This window comes from Haliaeetus leucocephalus, unplaced genomic scaffold (assembly GCF_000737465.1).
Source record: "Haliaeetus leucocephalus isolate CR32 unplaced genomic scaffold, Haliaeetus_leucocephalus-4.0 Scaffold140, whole genome shotgun sequence".
Taxonomy (NCBI): Eukaryota; Metazoa; Chordata; class Aves; order Accipitriformes; family Accipitridae; genus Haliaeetus; species Haliaeetus leucocephalus.
Genome location: NW_010972576.1, coordinates 9,941,763 through 9,956,180, shown reverse-complemented (window position 1 = coordinate 9,956,180; position 14,418 = coordinate 9,941,763). Strand labels below are relative to the sequence as shown.

General features: G+C 40.8%; 1 protein-coding gene across 1 annotated transcript in view; it reads right to left on the bottom strand.

The window, feature by feature from the left end:
• Window positions 1–205: 205 nt before the first annotated feature.
• Window positions 206–14,418, bottom strand: part of LOC104843306 (melanopsin-like) — a 40,346-nt gene continuing 26,133 nt past the window's right edge. The window contains exons 8-10 of the mRNA XM_010586166.1: window positions 9,579–9,753; window positions 5,445–5,594; window positions 206–595 (exon numbers count right to left, since the gene is read on the bottom strand). Coding sequence (XP_010584468.1) covers window positions 206–595; window positions 5,445–5,594; window positions 9,579–9,753 — 715 coding nt within the window. The remainder of the gene's footprint in view (window positions 596–5,444; window positions 5,595–9,578; window positions 9,754–14,418) is intronic.

Here is a 14,418-nt window from a genome sequence, read left to right as displayed (position 1 = left end):
CATTTCCTGCAGCACAATCTGAAAGAAAGCCTGTTTCCACGGCTGAGCTGGTCTGGACAAAGATAAATCTGAAGGCTGCCTAGTGACTACTGTATAAACATACAAAAAGTCTGATGAGCTAACCTACAAGGCTTTGGTTATTTGGTATAATTAAGTGGAGAAGATGCCAAGAAAATAATTACCGGAAAGTTTTCTTTTGACAAACTTATGATAGAAATTTCTCAACAGCTTCAAGGAACTCCATGGATGAGCTAAGCCCCTCCAAGTCCAGCAGATTGCCCCTTTTGTCATGAAAGTGGAATAATTCAGTCTCCTCCTCTTCCAGCTCCTCTCGAAATAGGTTGGTCTCTGAGGTAGGAATGATAATGATGCGAGGGACTGTATTGCTAATGACAGAGCCCAGGACTCCATTAACTTGACTTTCTTGAGTTGCCATCTGTGAAGTACCTGAGTCTCCTCCTCTGCTGACACTGCTGCTATTCAAACCGACAGGCAGAGAAGCTGCTCTTAGGGAGCTGGTCACGAGTGTTGCTGGGGGACTGTGTAGGACTGGCCGACCAAGCACCTTCTCCAAACAGCTGGAGGAGAGTGAAACCTGGAGCGGAGACATAAGCTTTAGTGTTGTCATACAGCATATGACTGTGGAAACCAGTATTTGAAATATTCATTACCACTAGTCGCTATTTGAGTCACCAGTCATATTTTCTAAACACTTGAATCATTAGCTAGAAAGAGGAAAAATCATGATGTGTTAACATCTACAGCTTGGAAAGGAGGATGTTAAATGAAGCAAAAGAAGACATGCTCAAATATCAGCAGAAACCAAAAAGAAAAAAAAGAAGAAAAGCCCATTCCTATATCTGACTTATGTTTTAAAAAAATGTTTCTCCATTTTTTATATATCTCAAGGTACTGGATAATTGTACTTCTCTCTCTCTCATGGAAGAGAGCTCAGATAAGGCTCAAGCACAGTGTATTCTTTATTTGCCTAAAATTTCATCATACTTGTGACAACCTCTATCATGGTGTCCCCAAATAGCTCCTGGTACTGCCTCAGGACAGTTAGTGGCTTTGCATTCATACATTGGACTGTACTTCCACCAACAAAAAGGGAAAAACAGTGACTGTGATTTTGCTTTTCTAATCATTTCTCATCTGCCTATTTTGAGAGAACTCTAATTTCTAACTTGGCCCTGATGGCAACTCCCCTGTGACCTTTCCATAACTCTTCGTGCACAGTATGCAAATCCAGAGTAAACTTGTCGTGGTTTAACCCCAGCCAGCAACTAAGCACCACGCAGCCTCTCACTCACTCCCCCCCCCATCCAGTGGGATGGGGGAGAAAATCAGGAAAAGCAGTAAAACTCCTGGGTTGAGATAAGAACGATTTAATAGAACAGAAAAGAAGAAACTAATAATGATAATGATAACACTAATAAAATGACAACAGTAGTAATAAAAGGATTGAAATGTACAAATGATGCGCAGGGCAATCGCTCACCACCCGCCGACCAACACCCAGCCAGTCCCCAAGCGGCGATTCCCTGCCCCCCCTTCCCAGTTCCTATATTAGATGGGACGTCACATGGTATGGAATACACCGTTGGCCAGTTTGGGTCAGGTGCCCTGGCTGTGTCCTGTGCCAACTTCTTGTGCCCTGGCTGGGCATGAGAAGCTGCAAAATCCTTGACTATAGTCTAAACACTACTGAGCAACAACTGAAAACATCAGTGTTATCAACATTCTTCACATACTGAACTCAAAACATAGCACTGTACCAGCTACTAGGAAGACAGTTAACTCTATCCCAGCTGAAACCAGGACAAAACTAAGTAAGCTTTGAAAGTGCTAGTTAATATTTAAATACACTGGTAACAGGAGGCATAAGTGATCAATTTTGGCTTGCTTTAGAAAATGACAGTTAAGGTTACAAAATTACTGTGCCAGGTATAGAGAGAAGTTAGAAGTCCCTCCTTCCTGGAGAAAATCAACATTTAAAGTAAAATGCAGTTTTTACTTCATTAGTATGTGAATTCCCATGAAGCCTAATGGAATTCAGAGTCCGACTAAGTTTTACTCAGATTGCTATAAAGTCTCTGTCAGAGTTATAGTTCTATTTATTTCTTTTAATACTGTTGTAAAGCATATTAATTAACTATACTAAGTCTCTTCATAACTTGAGCTTCCCACAGTAGTTTTGTAAATTTTTTCCTCTATTGCAGGCATTCCTGTTCTTGTCATAAACCTCATTAATTCAACTTTAGTCTTCTTCAAGCATTCAGGCATGTAATTCCCATGAATTTATAGGGGTTTGGTGCTGAAACATCTTTTAAAAATTTTAGATCAGTTTCTAGTATGATTACAGCCCAGCAGGGGCTGTAGTCTTGGCCTCCTTTGTCTCCACCTAGTCCGTGGCCTGTGATGCTGCTTTTACACTGACAAACTAAATGGTTCCTTAAATCAAAAAGGGAAGGCTTTTGTTTTGTTTTGTTTGTTTTTATTTCTTAAGATTTGGGGATCATCACCTCAGTCTTAGCAAGTAGTTTGGTGGATGTGTTACTGCACAGCATAGGTCTAGTCTGATTTTACAGACAGAAAACCAAATGAATGCATTTGTTTTTCACACAAATTTTGTTGGGTTTTTTTTTTAAAAACCCAACACAACAGCATCTTTAGTCCCTCTCTCTCCCCCTCTGTCTCTCTGTCAGTTTGGGTTTAAAATTAGATACTGATATATACTGAAGCATTGTGTAATTCTACTCCAGAAGCAGGAACCGTTCAGCAATGCCTGTCGATAACAATTTTTCCAGCTGCTGTACCTACCCAAGTGGAGGGAAGCACAATGTGCTAAAAAAAAGTGGTTTAAATCAACCTGACAGAGAAGAAAAGGCCATTCTTCCAAATCAAAGATAATAATAGAATGAAAAAACCCAAACCAAAACCCAAACCCACTCCTTCCTGCTTCAAGTGCTGTTTTCACTGCAGCAGAAGGATGGGTTTCTTCTTGATATGGCTTAGTGGGCAGGATACCACTTCCAAGGTTTTTTTTAATAGTTTTCATGCCAAGTAATTCCCTTGACACAAGGATGCACAGACCACAACTGGCAACTCTCCTTTGAAATCAAGTATCCAAACCTATCTTGTCCTTATAATACATGACCGCTTTTTTTAATGCTTCCAGAATGGCCTCTTCACTGCCATACCAGGTTTCCAGGTGTCAGTCTACATCAAGTCTGTTGCCATCCTAACTAACTGCAGTAAGTCATGGGGATGGATCATATCTTTGTGGCAGCACAGAAAACAGTCCCATGTGCTCTTATGCTCTGGAAAGCACCAAGCCCAGGACACTGATTGGCTTTTTTACTTTCTCTTGAGGGATGCCTTTTCTTTTTTGACAACCCATCTGCAACTGGACATTAAGAAGTCTTGATCTCAGTCAGTGAAAAGAACTCAGAGGTACATAAAGTTTTTAGATGTTGCTGAGATGTTCTTCTTAAAGAAAACAAAGGAAGTGTAAGATTCTTTTCCTAAAAAAAAATAATTATATTTTATTAAATCAAAAAGTTAGGTGACCCTTCACCAAATTCACACTTGTATTTCCATAACTGAGCATTTTTGGAAGTGCTATAATTGAAATTCAGTCATAGACAATCCAGTAATGCTATTAAAACCTTGAAATAAATGTCTAAAAATGCAGCAGGGTTTCTTTACAGTTGGTTGGGGTTTTTTAAGGGTAAATGGGTGCCCTCAAAGTGAAATGCTCTAACTGAGCTTGGCAAATAAATATTTATTCTGATAGAATGAATATTGATGCATTGTGTTTAGCTAAGACACAAAGAACCTTCACACCACACAGCAATCTTTGCTGAAAATATTGAGAAAATCAAATGAGGCTTTGAACATTCAATGTAAATAAACTCCACACATCTCAGTGAACACCACTGAAAGCCTCAGCATGAAGGTATTCTGTTTAAAGGTCATTTATCAAAATAGTCCAACAGATGCCTTTCAAAGACAAAGTATAGCACCTGAGCCTTCTTGTGGGCTATGCAGTTGCTAGATTCCAGAATACAGGAATATTTATTTACTGAACACTTTTATGCAGACCACCTCATATTTATTTTCCTTCTCGTTCCTTGTGAGACTGGAGTGGTTCTCTAGAACCTGGAGACAATCTCCTGTCTTTGCCACTTGCCTGCAACCTTGGACACACTGGGCTACTGATGGAGAGCAGTGGAGGTGGGCAGTAGATTTGAGCCCATGTTGCCTGCCACCACATTTGAAGCCATTGTCTTTCCATCAATACTATTCACAACAGTTACAGGAAAAGAGTTTCTTTTCAGGGTTTCTCAGGACTTGATCTTAAAAAGACACCTGAAGGAAGACAGGGCAGATGCATGCAGAAACCGGGTCATGGGATGGCTGGAAACTTCCAGAACAGCTCCTGCTTTAAACTACGCTGTCTCTAGACAATTAGCCTCAGAGCTGGAAGGGAGTACAGGGGACAGAAGCAGATGCTGTAGCTGCCCAAGGTGCAGGTGTTTAGTTACACACACAAGAGCAACCCCATGAAAGGGTGCCTCCATCAAAAAGTGGGTGCTACTCAGCCCAGCCACAGACAGGGGATTGTAAGCCTATGTCTGTCTTTTCTGGAAAATGCAGCACTGATATATGCTTGATGTTGTGCCACCCATACAAATACTTGTTTTGAAACTGGTGTTACAGTTCTGGCAGAAGCTGACTCATGGGTGACCTACTGCTCCCATCCTCAGCAGTTCCTCAGGGAACAGGGTGCTCCTCAACAGCATGACACCAAACCTCAGCGGTTTGGGCAACAAGTGTGATGCATCCACAGAAGATGCTCTGATTACTCACCGTCTCCTCTTTCAGTGAGGGAAGGGTGGCAGCTGCCAGACTCTCCCACCCTTAGGGAGAAATGGGAGTTTCTTTCTTGTCTTCCCCCTCAACAAAAATAAAACATTTTAATGTACACTGAAAAGAAGAAAAAGAGTGGCTTCTATCATGTCAAAGTCTGTTTTGGAGCCCTGACTTTGTAATAAAAGGCTGCCACAATGTGGACACAAGGGTTAAGATGGGAGAAACCAGAGCTAGGGTAGATAAACAGGCAAAGAAGCAAAGAAGTCAGCTTCTTATATTTGATGCTACTGACTGTGCTTTAATGCAGCTTTAGAGCTATGAGCTGATGCTGGCTTTCCAAAAGCAGACAACATCAGTGAAAAAAGTTAAGAAGGCATTATTGGCATTCTCATTAGTCACAAAAAAAGAAATAATATTAAGGATGAAGAGGACATCAGAATCAGTATAAATAAAGCCTACAGATGAAACAGATGGGTATAAAGGCTGAAGTATTATTCCAGAGATTAAGTACTGTAGCAAGATTAACATTTAAATGGAGAGTCCCCAGCAGAGACTTTTTTCCTTACCTTTTCTGCAGTTGCTGCATCACAACTGCAGGTCTTTGGGAGCAGGTCTCTCTTCTCCTTTCTCAGACTTGTTGAGAAAGAATGACTTCGGTGAGGCTGCAGTTTCTTACGAGGTGGCTGTACAGGGTCAAGCTCTACATCGCTCCAGGTCTAATCACAAATGATGAAGGATTTTAGACAGTTACATCCTTCCTCAAATTCTAAAAGGTCTCAAACTCTAGCAGAAACCATGCACGTTTACAGAAAACTAAAGCTGTTCTAACACAGGTCTCACACTCAAAACTCCCCTGGGGAGAGGCTTGGTTTTTAATCTTGTCTTTACCCTGGACTTCTTTCCTGAACCAAAAAAAATATATCTTTGAAATAATGAAAAATTATTTAATCTCTTTTCACCAGGATGTTTTTCACCCTTTTTTATCTCATTGCTCGTGCTATGCTTATAGCTACATAGCACCTGAATTCTAAAGATGGGTGCAAGTACAACCAATCTGTTTAATATAGCTTGTGGCATTCTGCGTGACCATCAGCTGGTACAAAACTATGGACATGGACAGGTCCAAAAGCATGTTTGTATACATCCCAGCTGGATAGCCAGAACACCCAGGTCTTCTCAAGCCCCATGAACTTGCTGCTTCTCTGAACCATCATTAGCAGATGGGAGGCAACAGGTGGGCTCTGCGCCAATGATCTAAGAGCATGCCAGTAATGGAGTACAATCATGACATTGCAGCCATGCTGTTCCATTTACAGGCTTGGGCAGAGGCCATCCATCATCCCTAACTTTGTGGCGACTTTTTGATTGAGTATCAATGATGAGATCAGTCCACTATTTTCCACACCAGCTTTAAGATACAGATAGATAGGTAGGTAGGTAGGTAGATAGATAGGGCTCCACACAAGTGGGAAGCTAGTGCATAATTCCACTTCATCATCTTGCTCACACATCTATGTATTGACACCTGTTTATTTCTCCTCCCTTGCAGAATCAAACTGTAAATACAACTTTACATGACTCATGAATATGTTGGCTCCCTACACTAACACGTACGCAACACACAGAGGAAAGTGTTGGTGGCAACAGCTGCGTCTTTTACAGTGTTGCTGGTGTCATTCCTGTCCATCAATACTTTATTGGAGCATTCCAAAATTTCACTCAGTCCTGCTGTCATGCAAAAGTCGTTGAGCTTAGCTTTTATTTCAGCAGCTGCTGTTTCAGCTAAAATCTGTACAGCTGCACTGAGCTGTCAGTTGCCCCAAGGACAATTACCTTTGGCTGCATCAACTCAGCACAACACAGTGCTGCGCATCGCTAACAGCAGGTGTTTTATTTGAGACTCCTAAGCCAAAGTTGTGCCAAAGGCTGAAGCCTCCTACCCACATTATCCTATCCCTTTAAACAGCAACCCCAGCCAAACCTGCTAACCCCAATGAACCAAAACCAAGTAGCGACCAACAGTGAAGAACAGAAAACTTCTTGGATCAGGGTGGGCGATCCAGCTGAAATTACCTCATTTGACATCAAACAAAGGGTTAATGGGGAGAGAATTTAGGAACAAACTTTAAGTCAAGGAAAATTAAAATGTAAAAGGGGAAAAAAATGCTGGAAATAAGTAAATGAGGAGCCTTCCTGTTTTAAACTATGTCAACACATTTCCATGTTGCTACACGTGCTATCTACAACGAGTGAATGCAGCACAAGTGTAAGCAGACAAGTAGTCCTCATGATCTCAAGGGAGATACAGATACGTGTGGGTGCTCTGTTTACTCAAGCTGTTAAGCAATCCCAAACAAAATATAGTCTTTTTTTTTTTATGATAGGATATTGGCATGTTGCATATACTAACCTCATATTGCAAAGATAATCTGGGTATTTTGGAGTTTATGAAATCATCACAGTTGATACTCTCTTGCATCATTGTGTAATCAGTGGTCTGTGAATGGAATTAAATCAGCAAGATAGATGATCTCATTTTCATTTACATTGCAACAGAAAAATTTATGCATTTATTTATATCTTCAAGAGCCAAGACAAACACTAAATTTCATAGCACGTACAAAGTGAGTCATTCTTTTTTTCTGTCTATCTCATTAAGGTCTTTTGCCCTAATATAGCAGCAGCCAGATAAAAATGAAAGTGTTCTCCATGCCCTGAAGACTATGAGACTCTAGGCAAGCAAATGTGGGGATCCTCGTGCTATGCAGTGTGGTACAGTAGTGTCACACTCCAAAAGAGTCCTATCACACTTCAAACTCACTTGGGCTCAAATCTGAGCAACAGTACACAAAAAAACATTTTTGCCTAGGCTAATAGAGGCCTTTCACTCTTCTATTTATTGTTTCAATTTAAAAGAAATTTTGTGATAGACACATGAAACACTATAGAAAAATCTTGTCACTTCTAGAGCAGGTCTCTCCTCAGAAGTAGCTTGTCCATTGCATGGTATTCAAACACCTTCTAACTTTGAAGGACAAAATGTGCCCCATTTAAGAGAGTTCATGATCTTTAATTATCATCATTACTACCTGTCTGTAATACAGTAACCTGTAGGCTGTTTAGTGATAGCTGGGAATGCTGCTGGGGTATGTGATATAGAGTCACAAAGTAGAATAGGATCCTTGTCCCCAAACAGTTCACAACTTCACAAGCTGTACAGCTGAGGCTACCCCGTAAAGCGCAATTAGTCGTTTTAACTGGAAGCCTACCTGATGCAGCTGTATGGTTAATGTGCAAGAGAGGCAGCAGCATGGACTGCAAAGTAACCTATCTTTTGTAATGGGATAGATTTTGTTTCATTAGGGCTCAGGCAGTGAGCCTTCCCCTCAGGCACTTACTTAAAGTGTTTTTTTTGTTCTGATTTTTGATTTCACAGCCAGAAGGCCTGAATTTCTTATCAGTACCCTGCTAGCATTGGTTGGGTCTCCTGGGTTTCCCAGCAAATGGTGCATTTTTTGCTCAGGTGCGTTTGCTTTGCTGTCTGTCTGCCATGAAAGAGTTCAGAAATCTCCCTGGTGCTGTTACCCGAAAGGAACCCCTTCCATTCTCCAGCAGAATATTCAGTGCATAATGATCTTGTTCAAGAATGGTGCACTGTTCATGCTGGTTTTCCTGCTGGTCCTAGGTCCATTCCCAAATCAAGGACCTCAGTCTTCCCCAAAATACTCAACATAGTTACAATCTCACTGAAATCCAGCTCCGTGGCCTGACTCCCAGCGACAGCACCCAGAAAGCAGCAGCCTGCAGGCCACAGCATGCAAATAACCGGGCCCCATCCTTGCTCAGACCACTGCCACCTGGCTCAAGGGGAGAGCCAAGAGTTTGCCACTCAGCCTGTCATGGTGATTTATACCTTTGTGAAAGGTTACTGACTGCAGCCATTGCTCTGGGAGGCAGGTCCCCGGCAGGGCCTGCCCCAGCCTGGCCCCTGCCCCTGCCACGGCTGCCATCCCTCTCTGGGAGCCACCTTCCCAGCACCTCTGCGGGCAAGGCTGGCTTCTTGTGACTTAGAGAGGCAGGCAAGGTCATGCCAAGAGGGGCTGTGAAGAATCCCAAGGGATCCTTTTATTTTTAACTCCCTCAGTCACCAGCCTTAGTGAGACTTGGGGTATGCTGCTTACAAAACACCCCACCCTTGCTCCAGGTGCAGGAGTCTTCCACTCCTTATGGTCAAAATCCAGGGAAACAAATAAAAAAGTCTCCTGTCCTACAGAAAATGGACATCCTTTAAAATAATAAGACAGCTTTTGGATAGGTTAGAAAATTTTGGATGGGAGACTGTTTTCCTGTCCTCCAGCCCCCTCAGACACTGAATTATAGGAAGTGGTTGGTGATGTGGGGATTGCCTGACAATAGCTCTTTTTAATTCACATTAAAGACTTAACCTGCACATCCATAGTGCTAGTAAGCATCTGAACCATGCAGATACGCTGGCCTGGATGCTTTTTCTGATCAGAAATCATCACACATGAACTCCCAGAAAGGCTTTGCAGAAATGACCTCCCACGACCCAAAAAATTTAGCTACCCCACCTCCTTTTCCATTCTCTAATTTTGAATATGTATTTATAGAGTCACTTATCTGGGGAGTCAGAGAAACATTATACTCACTGTCCTTTATGGAAACAAGGAAAGACTTACAGGTTCTCCAGTGGAAACTGATGAAACACAAGTGCTCTTTGTCCTGCCAGCAAGAGTCTGATGGCTGGAGTGAGAGGTCCTGAACGATGACTCATTTATGGAGCCTCTCAGGAGGTCATTCTTCGATATTCGTATTAGGAACCTCAAGCAGGGAACAGCATTGTGGATGGTTTTTCTGAAGGAAGATGGGAGAAGAAAAAAAACAAATGGCACATTGATGACATGGCTTTGAAAATCACTTGGGGAAAGTACCGTCTCTTTCCATAACCTCAGCACGGCTTCTGTTTTGGTTGAGGAGGTCTTAAAGACTACATGAAAACAGCATGGTATATCTAGTGGAAACTGCTCAAGAGGCTGAAAAGAAAATGGCAGGTGGCTTTGGGACCTTGTGTCAAAACATGTATGGAAGAAAGAGCTGCACGGTAAGTAATAAGAATTGAAAATATCTTGAAGAGCATGATTGCTTCTAATTTAATTAAAAGATTAACGCAGAAATCTTTCAGGTTAGCTGGTATGAAGATCTTCATTGTGCAAAGGCACAGAATGAGAGGAAAAAAGGAAGGGGGAGAGGACCAGGAAAATCAGATATTGTTATTTATTTGTATCATGGCAGCTCCTGTAAACTCCTATCAGGAATTAACACTCCATACAAGCACGGAGGAGAAGGATGATCTAGGCCCCAAAGAACTTAAAACCTGCCTTATTCATTAAATAATAATCTCAGTCATGGTTGTATGAGTCTGTTCGTCCTAGCCAAAGCCCTGACCCTACATAGAGCAGAAAAGCCCAAGAGCCTCCCCTGCTCAATGCCAGCTGGCCTTGCTCCTTGCTGTTTGCCTAGGACTGGCAGGGCGATGCTAGCCAGAGCACTGCATTTGGTATAACACCTCCCCAGTGCCTCCCAACCCATTATTTCAGCCCAACAGATGAAGCTAATACTGGCACAAAACTAAATGAACAGTCAAGAAGCGAGGCAGCACAAGGCTGTTGTGGAAAACAACTGATGCATAGGACTTACAGATCAGTGGAGGATGTTAATATATTGACTTTACACTGAGATGCAAGTCAAGTGGATGTATATTGTAAAATCTTTGCTTCTATAGTTACCAGGCTTGTTGAATAACCAGTACATTTTAAATCATCATTTCTACTCTCAGAAAAGATTGCACATGTTAAAGTCTCAGAGATCTGATTCTGGGATCACAAGATGAGATCACTAGTTTGTCAATCCAAAAAAAGAGGAAGCTTTCTGCCCACACCATCGTTCCTGATTCTGCTGAGATGCCTGTTGGTGAGCTGGCAGAGGCCCACTGAGGTGCTTGGGGATGCAGGAGGCTGCCTACATGCTCCTGGATAAAAAGAAAGAGCTAATGTTGTGTAGAAAATAAAAAATTTTGAGAATCAGCAAGCGTTTACAGGACACAAGAAAATGCCAAGCCCCCATAAGTTCATTTTCATGTTGAAGAAGTCAGGCTAGCACTGAAAAAGCAGCTGCCAGCTTTTTTCCCCAGCTGAGAAGCTGAACCACTTCACTCAGACATAGCTGTAGCTTTTGATGTCTGCCACAGCCTACCTGGGGCTGTAAACTATTCAATAACTTCAAGTTGGTGTAAAATGTACCATCCTGTTTATTAAGTGGGATTTCATACAGAGACCTCCTCACACCGGACGTTCAGGAAGTGTATGTCTGATGGTGAATTTTCATGGACAATGTAAGAACATTTTGATGTCTTGAGGGACCAGAGTCTCAATTTTACTAATATTTGGGAGGGCTGTTGAGGGATATTTTGTGGGCTGGGATGAACGTACAGATTTTGAAGGGAGTTTTAATACTGTACGTGTGAAACACAAAATAGGTATAAACTGAGGTGCTTATTTAATGATGGTTTTATAATTCTCTCAAATAAGGCAGTCACCCAAAGTCAAATATGTAGTAATTGCAAACAAATTTTTGAGAAAATACTGCAAATCAAAATTATTCATGATTATTCAGTTATTTGTGATGGAGTAGTTTTGAATGAATGATTTTTGTATAATTGTGCTTCACTTGGGAGCAAATTGGAAACACGGAGATGTAGAATTTCCCCGTTTGCTATGAACAAATGATTACAAAACCTAAAACTTCCAAAATCTAAGGAAGTTTTTGCAATAACTTTAACACAGCCAAGTGACATTCTCTCACATACAGGTTGTTAAGGGAGTGAAAACTTTCTTCCCCTACAAAACAGCATTTCATGAATTAAAACTTTGCATACATTTCCTTACTTACATTTGTTACTTCCAGTGATACCTACCAGGGAGAGAAGTGTTTTTCTCCTCTATAGTGGTGGGGAGTGGGTGGGCAGGGGTGTATATAACAATATATGTCAGACCAGTTCTTAAAAGCCAAGTGCTAACACAAAGGTCACTCTTACATTTTCAGTTACCTTCATTGTAATGTACTTTCATTGCTTAAGGTAAGGAAACCCCACAAAAAGACTTGTTTGATTTGTTGCGTTGTTACGATGCAGTGACAGCAATTCTCTGTGAAAAAAAAGCATCTTGTTTTGGTAGTGGTACATCATGGGTTTGAGCCATATCTGAACTCTTTGGATCCTGATTTCTAGATGCCTCTTTCTAGAAAGATTTGGCAAATAACTTAGATTTATCTCAGTTCAGTAGTTCCAATACAACATGGCTACTCATCCCCCACCCAAACCCTTAAGTCTTGGGTGTGAACAGATGGGCCCATTTATCCATCATTGGATAAATTACTTTCAAGGCATAATGTGAATTATTAGAAGATTTGGAAATTATCCAGAAACCCTGATATTTACATACATATTCATTATTCACTGTTCAAGCAAAATTGGTTCTGCCAATATGTTTTCACCAGCTGACTTGCTGGTGTACTGTAGCTGCTTTTTCAGTTTTAAAACTGCATGTTTGATTCATCATGAGGGACCTAACATTACTTCTTTTCATGGCTGGATGACTCCCAAGTCTATGAAATGTCTTCACAACAACTCCATAAACATTTCTCTTGTTGATACATCTAGAAATACAAATTAGGAAGCAGGGAAAAAAATAAAACAAAACACTTCTTAAGACAGTGTTTGAAATCCTGGTGTGGACTCCAGCATTTTTCTTAATACAGTCTTAGAAAAGCCGATGCTGGTAGGAAAAAGGCTAATTGAAGCAGTACACTATATAGTATCTGCTTTGAAAACACTCACTTGACCTTGCAAAAATAATATAAGGAATCACTGAACACAATAGCTTTGGATCAGAAAAAAAATACCAGGTTCATAATGTGTCAGCCAGCCATGCTAAACTTCTCATTCAACTTCTGCAAGCCATCAGAGACTAGACATTCTCCTATTCTAAACTAAAATGCTCTGCAAACTTCAAAAAATAAGACAGACTCAGGTTTTTGGAAGATGCAAAATTATATTAGTTACAATAGCAGACATTTTCAAACAAAATATATGGTTTCACCATTTCTGGGTGTATTTCCATCAGCCTTCTGAGAAACTTTAACTGTTCTTACAACCACACTGTCATTCATCAGACATTCAAAACAATGAACTCTATTTCCAGCTCCAAAATCCTAGTTTTCAGTCAATATAACTTAGCACCTTTTCCACTTACTGGATGAGACAAACCTCATGCCAACAACTAACCCTGCCATCTAGTGGCTTTTGTACATTTATCATGTTTATCAACATGGCATCCCTGTGTTTCATCAGAACTTTTGACGCAGCATCCCTTTGTGGCAGATACACTTTGAAAGATTTGCAGAAAAACCTAGAGATATGCTGAATAGCAGTTCCGTTACAAGCATTTTTCTGTTTATATTATAAGTATTTTTCACTTCCAATGTTTCAAAAACACTTCACGTACATCTACAGGAGGAATCACAACCTCTGAGCTATATCTTCTGTGTGAGGTATAGCTTCTTCTGAGTACACTGCTGTAAGTCATAAAGGTGGAAAAAAATATTTAGAAGCCCACCTAATGCTGGAGATAGGGCTGAGAACACAATGGAATTGTATCCCTTTCCTTACGATATACAAACAAAAAACTCAAGAAACAAACACACCAAAACTAATTTTGCTGGATTTTTGGAAACCAAGTATTTTAGAAGTTTTAACAGAAGTGACTTATTTTGCCAATACTTGAACATGTTTCTCAGCTGAAGCTGAAAGGACATTTCTAAATAAAATGTTGACTTCAAAAAAGAAGTTTTAGCTTGCATATTGTCTGGGAAATGCAGGGTAAGTTTATCCGTGTCTGAAACCATTCAGCAGAACACCATGCCATCTTATTCCCTTGCTAAAGTACTTTGTAACTCCTTTTATGACCACACAACTGAAGATGCAATCATTTTTGTTGTGTCCATACTATGCATGCCTCCAGGTCGTAGCTAGCTCAAAGAGCAGGTGACCTTTCTGAAATGCAAGGTGGTTCCTTCTCATGCTTTTCCTAAATGTTGGGGAAGGCTGAGCTGGTCTCTGGAGACCAATTGGGATGCTCTAGAGAAGTTATTAAAGGAGATTATAATGGCCCTTCTTCTGCAAAAGGAAAGGTTTCTGATTCTTTGGAGGAGTGTCTTTTATGGTATATTAAATTATCATTCACCTAATCTTGTAGGTTTCAGAGCAACAGCATGGAAATCTTTTTTTACAATGCAGTGTTACCTTTCTAATCATCTACTCTGTGAGAACAAGTTATCTTTATACTATCTATCCCTTACCTTACTGCAGTCAGAGGGCCTGGATAAAAAACAGAATTCATACCTTTCGGCTCAGAAAATTATTCACTGGCTGTGAGAGGCTTGAGAAGGAAACAAAAAGGCAAG